The sequence below is a fragment of the Thunnus maccoyii genome, chromosome 24 (assembly GCF_910596095.1).
Source record: "Thunnus maccoyii chromosome 24, fThuMac1.1, whole genome shotgun sequence".
In the NCBI taxonomy this organism is placed as follows: domain Eukaryota; kingdom Metazoa; phylum Chordata; class Actinopteri; order Scombriformes; family Scombridae; genus Thunnus; species Thunnus maccoyii.
This window is the reverse complement of record NC_056556.1, coordinates 11,336,963-11,354,058: the sequence shown is the minus strand read 5'-3', so window position 1 is coordinate 11,354,058 and position 17,096 is coordinate 11,336,963. Positions and strand designations below refer to the sequence as shown.

General features: G+C 39.3%; 1 protein-coding gene across 1 annotated transcript; it reads left to right on the top strand.

Annotated features, from left to right (window-relative positions):
• Nucleotides 1–816: 816 nt before the first annotated feature.
• On the top strand, nt 817–16,819 carry cab39l (calcium binding protein 39-like). Its single transcript, XM_042404973.1, has 9 exons — nt 817–1,054; nt 11,083–11,210; nt 11,544–11,708; nt 12,351–12,469; nt 12,563–12,731; nt 13,319–13,378; nt 14,500–14,565; nt 14,793–14,936; nt 15,316–16,819. Exons 2-9 carry the CDS (start codon nt 11,109–11,111, stop codon nt 15,493–15,495), a joined length of 1,005 nt encoding a protein of 334 aa, XP_042260907.1. The 5' UTR covers nt 817–1,054; nt 11,083–11,108; the 3' UTR covers nt 15,496–16,819.
• Nucleotides 16,820–17,096: the final 277 nt, after the last annotated feature.

The window sequence follows — 17,096 nt, the reverse complement described above, 5'->3', positions numbered from 1 at the left end:
TTTAAGACATTTGTATTATATATTATATTATAATCTTTGACTGGCAACACTCTCAGTTACATCAATGTAAGTCAGGTGTGTAGACTTTACCCTGTTGACCCTTGGTTACACTTTAACCAGCATAATTTTCAATTTGGTTAAAAACTTCCCATTAGTTTGCAGATTTTTAGGGTGTAATTATAGATAATTAGCAAAAACTATACAGATAATTTGGGAATATTTTTATTTCTGTATTTTGATCCGGAAAAAGGCATTTTAACCACATGACATCCAACCTCCAATGGGCTTTTTCCAGTATAGACTGTCATGATTTGTCCTGGGGTGCATTCCAATAAGTACACTATTCGACCTTTCTTCTCTTTCCTACTTTAAGTTTTCCTCTTTATGGTGAAAGAAGGGGAAAAAATGTCTCACCAGATATGTTAAATTTAACAAAATCATACTTGCCCATTTATAATAGGCATATGGTGTTGTAATACATGAGGCGAGGCGTTAACAAGGACTTAATGTGAGAGGATGTGGACGAGACTCAGCCGCGGCTGGAAAGATACAGATGTGTCAAATGCGCAAGCGTGAGCCGCACTGCTGCCGGAAGTGACGTTTGTTGCGCTGTAAAAGCACATTAGTCTATGAGCGTAAATTAAAAGCAAAAATCATAGCAAATTCCTGCCCGAATTATTAAAGACAGGAAATATTCGCTTTTTAGTGTTTTTAACTTTAATTCTAATCATGTCTCCTCTTGTTTTTTCGTCTTCTTCCATTATTTTAAACGGACGAATGTGACTTTTTATTCTGAACGCTCACACCGGATATTAGTATTTAGTTCAGGCTAGCTAGCTTGACAGAACGGCTGTAAAGCGACCAGATGGGATTCTGCACTGCCTTCTTAACCGACTCCACACATTTTTAAATTGTATCGCACCCATTTTCAGCTGACTTTCCTGCCAACTAACAGCCCTGGCGTGACCACCAGACCCCACCAGGGAGGCTCGGCTGCGCTGTAAACCGGGACAGACGTTTAAAGATCCCCGAGCAGAGCAAACATCTTCCCGCTGTAAGTATCAATCCTGTCGAAGAGCAATAGCTCCCTGTTAACCTAATGGGGAGATATTATTGCCCTTGACAGTCTTTGTAACTTCAGCCGGGGTTTGACACGTTGAATTGTCCGTTTTGTTGGTAAACGAGACCTCCATTATGTCCTTTTCCAGCAGTTGTTTCTGAAATGATCCAGACAACTGCGATTAGCTTTGGAAATCTGTCAAACAAAAAGGGGAGTTTAGCCCAACTGCTTTTCAAGCTAACTGGTTCCCGTACGCGTGCACGCGCTGTAACGGCAGCAGTTGTGGTGTGTCTCTGTCACAGGATCCGTCACACATTCATAAACACATTACTGGCGATTTTCAAGTCGCATCTTATATCTACTGCGGCGAATATGACAGAGGCTGACCACAACTGCTGCTGTTAGGTGGAACACAGCGCGTGCACGGGAACCAGTTAGCTTGGAAACCAGTTGGGACATAACACCGGAGGCGCGAGGGGTGTAGCCTTGTAAAATCACATTGTCTGGGACTGTTTATGCGGCCGTATGCGTTATTGTTTTTATTTTTTACAGCTGTCTGCGTTACAAGCGCTTATTCCTCCAAACTCTATGGTTATTAATGGGGTTTTCGGTTCTTCAGCAGCACAAATACGGTGTGTGTTTTTTGTTTTGTTCCTCCCTGCTGTGTTACTTTAGTCGACTAGTGTCAGGCTAGTAAGAATGAAAACAAAGCAGCTTCCGGTCACATATTTCAAAATATGACCAGTCTAATTGTAACACTATGTAACACCATTTTGGTTCCTGGGTAGTAAGTGTTATTTCCTAATTGCTCATGCCAAAAAAATATAAAAACGGCTATTATCCCCTTCAAACCTTTGTGACCCGGACAAAATTGTAAATTTAAAAAAACTACTCACTTCTAAATATTTTGTGGTCACTTTTCTACAACTCTAGTAGACTGTATATAAAGATGGACACGCATCTCCACTTCCTGTCGCTAGTGATATTTTTTTCCCAGGATGACGACCCGCCCTCCTCTGCCTCTGATTGGTTTACCCTGATATTCTTACCCTAACCCTAACCAGTCTCTCTCCTCATGCCTAAACCTAACCAACCCAACCAACGAACTCAACGAGTAGTAGCTAATCAGAGGCAGATTAGGGCAGGTCATGACTTCGAAATCCTGGGGGGGAAAAATTTGGTTTCCCGGAACTAGTTAAAAACAAACTTATCAGAAAAATGAGCACTTGGACAAACATCAGCGTGATAAGAACTACCCTTAATGACAGAAACCATCTTTGGGAAAAATTTATTTGACGTGTACTTAGATTGTTTTAGTTTAGCTCATGTCCCATCTGCTAACATGAAGGGGGCGGGATTTATGACCTATACTACTACGTTTGGGGATATGTCATGTCGGCCATCTTTATATACAGTCATATACTGTTTTCCCAGTAGAATTAAGTAAATTTCCAAAATATCATCGACCAAGTCAGAAAAGCAAAGTTTGAAGGGAATAAAAGCTATTTTCTATACTTATTAGGCATAAGCAATTAGGAAATAACACTCACTACCTAGGAACAAAAAACAAGTAATAATTTGTTACATGGTGTAATCTAGTGCTGATATTACTAGTTCATGAATCTAGCAGATGATCGACAGAAAGTTCATCACCAATCATCAGTTTTGATGATTGATTAATCATTTAAGACAATTATAAAGCAAAAGTTCTGACTGTTTTCTACTTCCAGCTCCTCTGATGTGAGGAGTTTTGCTGTTTTTGTCTGTTTTATATGACTGAAAATTGAATATCTTTGGTTTTGAACTGCTGGATGCAACAAAACAAGCAATTTGAAGCTGCTACTTTGAGTTTATGGGAAACTGAACTGGGCAGATTTACACTTTTGTGACAGTTTATTGACTTAATTAAACTAATAACAGGGTGAATTGATTGATTGGCTTTGGAGGCTCTGTGATGAATAGTAAGTAGATTGAGATTAATTGGAAGTTATTCTGGGAAGACAAAATTAACTCTTGAGTGAACTGTGATATTTTAAAAAAAATATTTTTTATTTTTTTCTGTAAATTAATCGCAAATGAAAATAATCATTAGTTGCAGCCCTTCTTAATATGACATGTTGGACTGAACACAGCCAGTCCAGATGTTCTAAAGCTGCTTTGCTTTTATTTTGAATATAAAACCACCACACATCCTCTGTTCCTCTGGTTACCTCTGTTTGCCTTGACATACAGATACACCAAAATCAGATAGAGTGGGCTCTAATATCCTGGTAGGCCAAGCCTGTCTGTCACTGGTTCAGAACAGTCAGAAAAGTCCAAACTGACCCTGAACACAACTGTAACAACCTGAAGTGTCCTGATCAAGCTACTTACTGTCTTTAGAAGATAGCAGATATTATATTTGTACAGTATAATCCACATTAGTCAGTGTGTGTGAGCCTACTGTTAAATCATTTTACCAAGGCTGGTATAATATATGACATGTGGGGGTACTTTTTACCTGTAACATTACCAACTTTTGACAAATTACACCTACAGTAAGTAGTAGTTGTAGTATCATCTTGCCATATTTATGTTAGCATAAGATTTGAAACTACTAGCCTGTCTTTTTAGTACCCTGAATTTGGCTTCATAGGCTGTGTAACATTCCTTATTAGCTCTACCAATCAAGAGTTAAGGCCGTGGTTGGGGTTCGATAGGGCTGGCTGATATGGACAAAATTAAATATCATGATATTTTTGACCAAATGCCTCAACATCAATATCGTGGTAATATTGTAGGGATGACTATTAGTGCTTTCACAAAACATTTAAACAGTTCCAACAAATGAGGTTGTAATGTTTGCTACTTTTAGACAACTAAACGCACAGAGCCATAACTGAATTTTTATTGCTATTGAGGTTTCTGTTTGCTTCAATGAAGTACATCAAATACAGGCAGACATCAAAGTGAGGAGTAGTATGGGTCGATCCTGCTCTGACACACAATCCTTCTGTTTTCCAGTCAAAGTAAAAAAAAAAAATAAAAAAAAAGGGAAAAAGAAGGGAGTTTTTCCATCATTATCAATCTTAAGAATGGATGAGCTGATGTTTGTCCTTTTCAGGGAGCGTTCCTCCCAGGTTGCCTCGGAGAGGATATTCTCTGTGTGAACGTCTGGAAAGAGAACGCCTCTTTTGTAGTTTGAGCTGGGCTGTGTGCTCGATATAGCATCATCACTTCAAACATGCAGGTCTTCACTTCTCAGCACAGACAAAGCAACAAATACCTTTTCAGACTATGGGCAAAAAAACCCTGGAATTTCCTAAAAACCTTTGAATTTGATTACAGAGATTCCTAAAAACTTGGTGACTTCCATTTAGTATAATCTTTGATTTCAGAAGTGCTCCAAATTTTGCAGCTGCTTGACACTCTGTATTTCTAGTAGGAAATGAGTTGACTGTTATTTTTTATGTTATTTTAAGAGGGCTATAATAATTTAAATGGTATTACTAAATTGACAAGTAACTAATCCTTTCCCATAAAAAAAAAAACACATCTACCATCAGCTGAGAGACAGAACGATGACAGAAACACTCAGAGTAGTTAAACCAGAAGCCTCTTTGCTCCGAGCAGATCGCCCTGTTTTAACACTCAAATTCCAGTTGTTTGTGTTACATCATGAACGGCTGCATCTGTATTCCAGACAGCCGAGAAGAAATGCTGTCAAATTAGAGGCAGACATCTTTTTTTTGAAATACCTTAAATACCTTTTTGATGTGCAAAACATTCCTGAATGCTTTAAACATTTTCAAATGAGTGCACAGATTTCTAAACTTATGAAAGTAAGTATGAATTAAGCTTTTTCATTTCCAGTTTGAATCTGAATGTTAGAGTGTTTTTTTTCTTAGAATTTTCTATTGAATATGTTTCAGCAGCTGTCTGTAAAAGTTCAAGGCTTCTATATCAAGTGTGCACCATCTCACTCGGCGGCTGACGTGAAACCTGTTTTTAGGCATGAGCCATGAAATGCCCAAGCAGTAGTCAGTGCCTCCTCTGGCTGGATAACATGTAGGTGTGACGAATCGCTATCTTCCTGCGCTGGAATGACACCGGCTACGTTTACATGGACCCTAATATTCCACTAATAATCAGAATAGTAGCCCAATCAGAACAAAAATGCCTCATGTAACCACAGGAATTGGAAGAGACCGGCTCGATTGGAAGGAATGAAGTGGAGAGAGATGGTGTAAACCTTTTGATAATCCGTTCAATAGGAAAATATTAGCGCCTAATAACCATGAAAACGCTTAATCCTTTCTGCGCATGTTTGCGCAGACGGGGGTAACATTAGGTGATGGGAGAGAGAGAGAGAGAGAGAGTGTGTGACTGTGCAGATTTTTCTACAGTACTATTCTCTGATGCTCCAAAAGGGAGGGAGATAAGATGCTAAATTAATGCTTGGGCATCATAAAACAGATACAGATCTAAATCGTTACGGGTGAGATTGTGGTCTAATAGGAGGATATACAAGTGTTATCTGTAGGGATAAAAGTGCTGCAAATAGTCAATTCTCATAGGATGCAGTGAATATAAGTAGCGCATGAATAATAACAGAATAAGTGTTAGAATATAGGCCATAAAGAAACAAAAAGGAAGGTAGAGATCAGGAAAACGGCTACACGAATGCAAGTAAACTTAACAGTCAGTCACGCAGCCTTAATGCATGTTGTGTAGGACGACGTGAATTATTCAAAACGCACTGAGTGACTGTTCAGTGCAGGTCTGGTAAAGATGAGAGTGAAGGGTATTTTCTTTCAGATTTCTGGCAGATATCTTTCAGTAATCTGCTCATGTCATCGTTCTTTGTAACATCGACATCTCTGGTGAAAGGAATTTACTGATAATGAGGCAGCTGGAAGAAGTTTTGCCTCCCATTTTATATGTTTATTTGCCCAACAATTAAAGGGCGCTTTGAGCTCTAAAATAAAACTTTTAATAGCAGGATTGATTACTTGGAGAAGGAAAAAGTGGAACACAACAAGTTATGCTGTTTAACACGAGTGCATGACATTTGCCTTCATAAAACAGAATTAAAAAATATCTTAATAAACAAGCCGTTTATGCAGGAAGGCATAAGCTTTTCATTTTCAAAGACTGGCAGCTTTACAGAGGGAAAAGAGAAGCAATGAGCCCCAAATAGTATCTTTAAAATGAATTAAAATGTCATTATTTGCTGCTTGTAATATTAATATAGGTTTATTGCTGCATGCTTTAATCTAAATATGGCTAAGAATGAAATTATTCTTCATAATCTTTTTGTAGTAATATTTTCAGTCATTACATGTCATATGTGTCCTTGTCACTCTTTAGGTTTATACTGCAGATATCTTTATTTTAAGCTCATTTGGTTCCTCATGATTACAGCTGAAAAAATGAATATTTAGGCCAGGGGCAAAGTGGAACCTTTCCCTTTTAGATTATACTTCAGCAGAGCAGCTGTGTGTGTATGTGTGTGTGTGTGTGTTCAAGCCCAGTGGGCACCAGATTAATTCCATTACATAACATTTAGTCAGTCTCAAGTAGTCTACGAGTGAAAATGAGAGAGCTTAAGCTTTCCAGGGCTGAAAGAAGTGTTATTAGATGATTAAAATGGACCTTTTGCTTTAAATATTCTTTAATAATAAGGGACGTTTAGTTACAGCTGCGGCAACAAGTGAGTTGAAATGTTAGATGTATAACTGGTTATTACCTGTCACAGTAGCCTACGATATGATCGGATTAAAAGGCAGGAAAGCTTTTGCAAGTGCAGTGTTTTTAATACTTCCTCAATGCCTCTTTATCCTTTGGCAAATATTGACTGGACTGAAGTAGTGCAGTCATGAGGTAATGTAATGATAAAGAGAAACTCCTCCCGTGTCCAGGCATTTTTCTTAACACTTATTGTAAGTTTATATGTCTAACCTGTCTTAAGGACTCGTTTCCTTGAGACCAAGTTGACCTTCTGATAGTGTGTGATGAAATATTTTTGAGTTTCCCTGGTGTTATAATGCGTCTTGTTTCGTGTGATTTTTTTTATTTGTTGAATGTGAATCAGCAGCCTACACTCTGACTGATGCTATTGTCTGTGTGTCAGAGTGAAAGAAAATGTCACCGTGACACAGAAAAACTCATTTGGGGAACACGACCAGGTGTTTTATGTATCAGAATTGAGAGTATAGTCATTATTTAACCCCAAACTAAAAAGTTGAACTCGGTGAGGCAGTTTTTAGGAAAGCAAACACACTCAGCTGAGATTTTGTCTTCGTTTTGCAGGCATCGGAGAGCCCACTTGTATAATTTTACAAATGAGTGCTCTTTTGTTATAAAAATTAGACTTATCTTTTGATATATGAAAAGACAGATGCCGGCAGCATTTATTTGCTAAGGCTGAAGGAAAGTGTGCAGTTTAGCCAACATTTACCTTCTTGTCTTCCTCGTTCTGGGAAAACACTGTGCTGTCCTCAAATGTCTCTTTAGAGGATCTTATTTGCTTCTTTCTTTCATTTTTGCAGTGTGAGTTTCAGCAGCTTTACGACAGTTTTATTTGGGCAGCATGTTGGGTTTTATGCCATATAATTCAGTTTTTGTAATGGAGCAAAATTGATGTAATAAATCCATTGTACGGCTCAGAGTTGACCGCTTTGTATTCTGTCTGGGGAAATCAGAGTGTCTCTACTCCTCACTGCTCAGACACACAGCTCTTCTACTGACAGTTGCTCTTAATTTGGTTGTTATTGCCTCTTCAAGTGATATCGAAGTGTTTTCATGACAAAACCTGCAGAATAATAAGTGAGCAAGAGGACTACAGATGCTGGTCCTCACGCAGAAGGGCATCTGAGCATCTTGTGAAATTGATTGGCTTGTACAGTGATGCAGCAGAGGCCAAGATATTCTGGCTTTTAGTAACAGTATGGCTCAAGCTCCAAAAGCCTTGGATCCTACACTTCCCACGACTCCATTGCATCTTCCACTGATGTCACTTGAGTCTTTTTCTCAGATTTGACACAGCTCGTCCACATACACAGACGACATTATACAGCTGTTTCCACTGGCTGAGTTATACCCCCCTGTGACTATTAAATTGACTGGTAATGTTTTATTTTACGGGTCCTTAATTTTTATATTCGTTTCCTGGAAATTTCGGTGTAATTTTCAGGTATTTAACAGGTAATTTTTAGGAGATTTTACAGAAAGGGTGGTGCAATTTGGTACAAAAACAGAAAAGTGTTGTACCTACTCATTATATTTGGGTTCACATGTAGCTGTTAATGTGCAAAAAATCTTAATAAATGAGATTGTTAACAACTCTTTGACTGACAGAAAGTACTACATATTAGCACATTTGATTCTTTCTTAAAAACTCTATAATGAGTGAAGGGAATTTTCCATTGTACTACAAAACAAATTACATAACCTTTTCAAAGAAGTGCTCTACGAATGAACAGTTCCACAGCATCTACTTGAAGAAAATTATTGGAAAAAATGTCCTTGAAATTAGTAGCAAAAAAAGGGATCTTTTAAAATGAACCAAAATCCTTCATAGATGCTCACTCATTACGTTTTTAAGAAACCAGATCAGTGGTGTGCGCCTTTAGTGTGGATTTCTGCTTGCAAGATGCAGTATTGCTCACAGTTTTGTCACTAATGCCTCAGTGTGTTTCATGGACACTTTACATCATTACATTTAAACACTTCAACCCTGCTCTAACCTTTGCGATGTTAACCCTGTTCGCAATATGTTCAACAGCACAAAGTGTAACAGGAGACACGTTTATTGCATTCTGGAAAAAGCACAGCATTTAAGATGCTAGCAGTAGTTCTGCATGAGCAAAACAAACGAACACTAAGGACGCACACACTAAATGACTGAAAACGTGTAAAAGCAGACATTCCTCCACAGTAGCTGGTTTTTAAAATCCACTTTCTGGAGCCATTGTACCAGTCTACCACCTCTGCTGTCCCCTTGTGGATAAGTCTTTTATAACCATATTATTTAGGATATCAGGAAACTACTCAGCATGTGTGAACAATGATTTCAGAGAGCTCGAGTACAACTTGAGTTAAGCTTCGACTTTGGCTGACAGTACTTTTCTCAGGTAAGGTGAGGAAGCAGCTAAAAAGTTTGAAACAGCGGGGAGATAGAAACGGATGAAATGAGTTTGAACGAAGCAAAGATGGAGGGAGGAATGGCAGCGGAGGGCAGGTACCCTGCAGATGGAGAAAGGAACAAAGGTGGGAGTGAGAGTAAACGGGGAGGTTAATGCCCTCACATTCCCAGATGAGGATTAGCAGTCACAAGTTCTCTGCCTGCTCCTGACCCGGCCTGGATTCTGAAGGCCGCCGCTGCTTCCTGGATCCTTTTTAAATGCTCACACACTCAGTCATTGACTTAACCGAATTCTCTCACTTACACTCAACACATACACAGCAACACAGTACATTACTTGTTACTTTCCCCTGGTTTGATGCTGTTGACAAAGTTAAGCTATTTTTCCTGAATATGTACCTGAATGAGGATGTGAGGTTGTCGTTCTTCTGCAGGACTGTATGCTACAGTTTGGTGCACGGAAGTCCAGTTTGGCAGCTGGTATATTAGTATGCTGTGTGTCCAAATACTGTAGTAACCTACATCTACTGGCACCATCCTAACTGTTGGTGTCCAAACAGTCTGTGACCTTCTGACGAGGGCAAAACACAACCTTCTCAGATATTATGGAATAAAACAAAACTCAATTATATGGATCAGTCAAGACAAGAACTAATTGGACTTAAATCGCCTTAAATTTTGAATCCAAGCAGTTATTTCCTTCAACAGGGGATCAGTGAACCCGATCTTGAATATGAATAGACCTTTTTATTTTTTCTTTCCGAAATATAGAGCACATAATAGCCTATTTTTTTTGAAATTTTGGATATTGATTTGTCAGTGTTATGAAAGGGGGAAATTCTCAAGCTCACTTATGTAAGAGGTCACTCTGATTTGCCTCCTGGCAAGACATTTGTGTCACATTCTTCTCTGGATTTAGCCTTGAAAAGCCAGACTACATCTGGGAAGCTCTTTTTTTTTTTTCATCTTCTTCTTCAAGTTTCAAGTCTGGATAACATACACCATTACCTGACTGGTTGCCCAAACCGGTTATCAGGGAGCTGCTATCATGTCCGACAACAATTTAACCTAAGTGTTAGATATAGAAAATACTTTTTTTTTTACCTCAAATTTATTCGGAAACTTGATTTTGGTGAAAAGTTGAGGAGAAATTTGAGGTTTCCAGAACAGCCAAACAACCCCTCATTGTTTCTGGTGTTACATAACAAACGTAATGTATTAACTTTGATTATGTGAAGACTATGGTGTCAGACGGGCTTCACTTGTCGCTCATGTAGATTAGAGATGACGCTGGAATGTGTATCGAAGGTGTTAGAGGAATCTTGAATCACACACATGCCACATTCTTATGTCTCTCTCAGCAGCCCTTTGTTGAGTCATCACACCAAACCGGAGGAAGAAAGAGCACAGGTTTAGAAATCCATCCGTGCCAGGAATTCTTCATGATTTGTCATTTTCTGCTCGTTTATTACTTCAAGGGGAGGGGGTTGGCTTCACGTTTGTCTATTTTCTCGCCAAAAAATGCAGAATAATCAAAGTATTTAATGTAAATTTCCTTCAGGATTGTAGTATCAGCATGAAAACCCCCGAATTAGCTGAGCTCTAATGATTTTTTATGTATGCTAGAAAAGCTGACAAGCTCCTAAATGTCACAGAAAGTGTTGGGAAACAGTTACAAAAGCCAAATTTTGCTTATTTAGGTGGAAAAAATGTCTCACAAGCTTGACTACAGGACAATTCGCTGTTTAGAGTGGAGAAAAGAAAAACAGACACATCCTATTCACATGAAAACAATGCTGATTATTGTTTTAAGCACAACTAATATTATTGCATCCAGCCTGTTCCCTCATTTGTGTGCGTGTGTGTGTGTTTGTGTACTTGTCGCTGTGTTGCTCAGGATCCAGAGGCGAGTGCGTGTCCATCATGCCGCTGTTTGGTAAATCCCACAAGAGCCCGGCGGACATCGTCAGGACCCTGAAGGAAAACCTGGCCATCCTAGTCAAACAGGATAAGAAGACAGACAAGGTAGGGGAAGGACTCTGTGTGTGTGTGTGCGTGCATGTGTGTGTGTCTCTGTAAATGCCTGAGTGTCCAGGGGCCCAAGGGTGACAAGCGTCTGTGAAATTAGAGCATGGAACAGCCTGGTCCTGTCATCCACTGACACTTCACTGTCAAGACAGTTTACTCTCTCTCACACATGCACACACACACATAAAATACGACACACAAGCCAAGTTCAGGCTCAAGTCATTATCAGTAATGTTTGAATATTATAGCCATGTAATTATTTTATAGGAGACAATATAAACAAAGGCATCCATTTACCTCCTTTATCATCATCTCCTCCCTGTTCTCCAGGCGTCTGAGGAGGTGTCCAAGTGTTTGGTGTCCATGAAGGAGATTCTGTACGGGAGCAACGATAAGGAGCCTCACACCGAGACTGTGGCCCAGCTGGCGCAGGAGCTGTACAACAGCGGCCTGCTGATCTCACTGGTAGAAAACCTGCAGGTCATAGACTTTGAGGTGAGGAGAGAAGAGTTCAGACAGGTCAATCATGATTTAGCTGACATAGAAAACATGATGGGGGGAGGAAATACCTGCGGAAATCAGTGTCATAGCAAAGTAGCAAAAAGTGAGTTTTTCAGTGCAGGTTGAGCATTGTCACCTCACCCGCCAGCACTATACACTAAGAAGGTGACATTTGAAGAAAAGTTGCCTAGTGTGGCATTCAAGGATAATGCCAGTGGTGTTTGCTCAATTAAGCACATCGTGTATTGTTGACATCACAGTTGCTGCTGTGTTTTTAGAAATTTGAACGTATTTCTTCAGCTATTCCAGGCATGTGTTGATTAAAAAAAATCTAATTAGAGACAAACTTAGAGTTGTCATTCATAACACTTAAGATGAAGTCTGTGTTATTTTTTTTTTAGCTGCATTGTTGCTTTGAGGCAATGCAGACAGTATTACCTCATAGAATATGAGAATGAATGGAATCCAATGGTTTGGAGGCAAAATATATTCAGAAATGAACATTCTCAACTTGACTTTGCTTTAGTTATGGAGTGAAGGAGAAATGCAAAGAGCAAAGAAAGGTAGCTGTAGATGATAGGACACAGCAGTATTTAGTGCTTATATGTTTAATTTTATGTGTGTGTGTGTTTCCAGGGGAAGAAGGACGTGTGTCAGATCTTTAACAACATCCTGAGGAGGCAGATCGGGACGAGGAGCCCCACTGTCGAATACTTCTGCTCCCACCAAGAGGTCCTCTTTATACTGCTGAAAGGGTGAGACAAACACACACTGACTGTACATACTGTACACAGTTGAACGTCTTCCAAACAGGTGACACAAATACTCTTTATCTCTCTGTTTTGAAGGTACGAGACACCACAGGTAGCGCTGAACTGTGGGATCATGCTGAGGGAGTGTATCCGCCACGAGCCGCTCGCCAAGATAGTTCTTCATTCGGACCATTTCAACAGTTTCTTCAACTACGTGGAGATGTCGACCTTCGACATCGCCTCCGACGCCTTCGCCACCTTCAAGGTACCTCAAGTTATTCTCTTCTAGTCTGTATGATGAGGCAGATAATAAGTTATATCAGAAACTAAAGAAAATGTGTTTTTATTTGGGTCTTGTCATTATTTTGGGATATTTTCATTCCTAATATAAAACTTCAACCAAATTATAAATTGCAAATAAAACTGAAAATATCTGAATGGCTAGAAGCACCAAAGGTAAAAGTACAAATGCTTTGTTTTTGTTTGATTTATTTTTTCTTAAGTCAGGTTTGATTTCATGTTTGGTGATGAAAACCTTGAGATTATTTATCATTCACAGTTCTTTTTTTTCTCAATGAGCATTAACAAATAAAAACTAATAAAGTAATAATTAGAAAAAAGGAAGTTTCTTTTTCTACTGTCAGCTCACTAGCCAACTAGTATTTGTACAGTAGTGTCTACAGTACGGGGTTTTTTGAAGGCCAAAATACAAACAAACACAGTATTTTTTTTATCTTGATGTTATCAACAAGTCAGTTTCCTGTTCACAGTGGTTACCGGTGGCCATGCTGAGGTAATAAAAAGCCTTCGATAGACTTGAATCATAATCTATTTTTCCGTCTTTACTCACAGGATCTCCTGACAAGACACAAAGTGCTTGTGGCTGAATACCTCGAACAGAACTACGATGCTGTGAGTGATTTCGACTCACACACAAACACAAATTTCACCACTCTATTGCTCAAACCCAGAGAGGATTAGTCCAGAAAACACATGATGAACGACTCTTAATAACTAATGCACATGCTGATGCATCTTTTGAACCGCATTACCGTGTGGAAATTTGTAGTCACTATTTCATCACCTCACGTCTATGCAACACACAAACACACCCACCTACCAACCATGTAAAGTCATGCAACATTAACCACTTAGCACTGTTTGGAAGCATAAACATGAACACTGTCCACTGCTCTAAATGACTGCTTGACCAGGAAGACCCCAAGAGAGGAAACACATGCAGATACATGCGTAACCGGATCAGGTATCAGTCACTGCCGTGCTCAATGGCCCAGTCATGTATCCAAAAAACACACACAGACAGCCACAGGGCCTTGTGAGAGACTATTCAATAAGCTGGAAAAAAGAGGGCCGATAAGTAGGGAGTAAGGAATAAAGGTTTGACTAATACACTTTAAGTTCCAGGAAAACTGAATCCGTGAGTGTCACAACTTCTTTAGAAACAAAGCTACACTCTATGCTGTCAGTTTCCCCCCAGGCAGAGGGGCCCCTTTCATGAGTAGGGCCCCCCGGGGGTCTCAGCCACACAACACTGCCTTTTTACCTGGACGCTGTGTGTTGACAGATGTCCGTATGTCGCTGTGAAGCCTCTCAGGAGACGTCGCTGTGGGCTGAGAGTCTGTGATAAGGCTGAGCCAAAATACATCACACCCAGGATTTTGACATGTATTGATTAGATTTTGGTGACCTGCCAGGTACATAAACATCCACACAAGTAAACTTCTGACTGATTTCGGGTTCTGTGATCTACTAAACGCGAGCATGTAGTAATTGTGGTAATGGCATCCATTCAGTCCCACAGTTTGGAGAGAAAGAACTATGATTTGGTGAAGAGTAAGACGCTCTCTAAATTCTCTAAATTCATTCACCTCCTCTTTTTGTTTTGTCGATTGTTAAACTTTCCTTGGGGGGCAAATGGACACATATCCAAAAAAACATGCAACTAGACATATTAAACTACAAGCCAAAATTCTTATATCATAACATAAAGTGCGTTTCTTATGTCATTGCAGGTGTTTGCAGACTACGAGAAGCTGCTGCACTCTGAGAACTACGTCACCAAGAGGCAGTCTCTAAAGGTTTGATTCTGACTCTTATATTGATTTGTAGTCGAATTTGTGCATTTTACATTGTGAATTAATCTCCTCTGACCTATAAATGCTGAGCAGCTGTTTTTAAAGGGGAATAATTTGGTCTGTTTTGTCTGTGTCCACACCACACTTTGGTCCCTGAAGCAACCATCAAGCCTAAATTTCCACTTTTTCCTCATAAAACTTGAATCTCACTGACTTTATCTGTCCTCCAGCTTTTGGGCGAGCTGTTATTGGACAGACATAACTTCACAGTGATGACACGCTACATCAGCAAGCCGGAGAATCTCAAGCTGATGATGAATCTGCTAAGAGACAAGAGTCCCAACATCCAGTTTGAGGCCTTCCACGTCTTCAAGGTAGAAACACCAGTCTGAGGTTTTTTTTTAGAAAGGGAGCTGAGTGAGAATGTGGCATAGATGAGACTTTTATATACAGAGTTTTGATCTGATCCAGTAACTTCCAGACCCTGCTGGACTGACATGACAGTAATTGATGTCAGACAGGCCTTTGTGCTTCTCTGTATTCTCTAAATCTATTGATGAAATGTCAGACTGGCTTCTAGCAATCTATTAGCTGATGCACAAAGGCCCAAATCAAAGCCAATATAGCAAAACAAGTTTTCCAACCTGCGTTAAAGGAACATTTTGAGGGTAGAATGAAGCCTGCTGAAGCTCAAACAGTGTGTACAGAAGATTATTCTGCTAACGTCTGTTTTCTGCCGCCCCGTTTCTTCAGGTGTTTGTAGCGAACCCCAACAAGACGCAGCCCATCATCGACATCCTGCTCAAGAACCAGACCAAACTCATCGACTTCCTGAGCAACTTCCAGAAGGATCGCACAGATGACGAGCAGTTCAACGACGAGAAGACCTACCTAATCAAACAGATCAGGGATCTTAAGAAACCGGCCTCCTAGAGAGGCACCCTTCCCCGCCCTCTACCCCGACTTTTTATCGATAGGAAAACATAGAAAAAAAACACATTAACAATAATGGTTATACTATTTAAAAAAAAAAATCTTCGAGACGTTATTTGTCTTTTTTTTTTTTTCTCTTTGTTGGTTCATTAAAAACTTGTGCAAGAATAGTTCTCAATCACTGATCTTTCTTTTGTAAATTTTTTTTTTTCCATGAAATCTTTTTTTTTTTTTTCATCTGTAGCATGTAGTGCCACAACTCACGACGTTGGAGGCAGCTGATGTGCTCTGTTGGGAGAACCAGCGGTTAAAAAGCTTCAGCCAAAATGGTCCAGTGGCTGTCGGACAAAACAGACACGACCATTTTTTTTCTAATTTTATCATGGTCACTGTCGACTTCTAATTGTTTGAATGAAGTAGCTGCAAACCAGAAAAATTATGAAGATGTTTTTTTTTTTTAAACTGGGTCAACATATCAGGATCAAGCAAAAATATCTATTTTAGAACATTTTAAGTGTGAAACACGTTCTCAGTCGTTGCTAAAAGCTTTGCTAGCTAAACGGCAACAATAATGCTCAGTTGCCTCGTGGTGGCCAAATGTCTTTCTTGTGGTACTACCAAAGCAAATGATTGCTAAGGTTTGCTGATATGAAACTAAAAAGCGTCTTCAGACTTAAAACAAATGTGAAACGTCAGCATAGCTTCATGGATTCACACCAAAATGGAAAACAGTCGTGTCCTTTAGCACTGATGATTCAGCAAGCAGGAAGGCTAACGCAGTTCTCTAAAGTTGGAAACACACTAAACGATAAATTAAGGCTGATTTTTTTTGCTACGACAACAGACGTCCAAGATCGCAAAGATTCAGCACTGCTCTGCAAAGCTTTTAGCGTGTCACAGAAGCAGATGTTTTATGTTTTATAGGATGCAGGAATCAGCTCTGACTGGTCATGATTTGATTTATCTCAATGTGATCCTGCAGTTAAAGCTAGTTGATAAATGTGCAAAGCCAAAACCTTTTTATTCAATCTTGATTTAAAAATCTTTACATGTTTCCAGCTTTAAAAGCCTCCATTTGTGCTATTCTAATAAACTCAATAAGCTTTAGTAAGACTGAGAATACAGGTGTTTTCAAGAGAATTGGTTTCAGTCACTGTTAACCAAAAATTGACAACAAAAAAACCGAGTAATTGTAGGAATCTTGTGTTTTGAACATGAAGGGCCTTTTTAACTGAATCACTGGTTCTCTTTGCTGGTGGCTGATAGCACTTTCTGTATGATAAAATAAAAAAATAATATGATGATTCAAAATGTTTTTTGTTAATCTTAAGCTGATCACTGTTTTCATACGGCTTGATGGTGATTTTTTTTTTTTCTTTCTTTTATATAGTTTTCATTCGTTGTCATGTACAGTTTATAGTTTGTACACCTTCAGTGAGTGCCATGGCGAGTGAGAACATTTGAACATTAACAGGAGGCACTTTGCTGTGTTGGAAGAGGCTCCCTGTTGAGAGAGGAGAGCGGCTGTAAAGATGGCTGTTTGTGTTTTTGTTTCACTCCTTTTTTTTTTTTTTTCTTTCTGTACTGTAACTTCTGTGTTT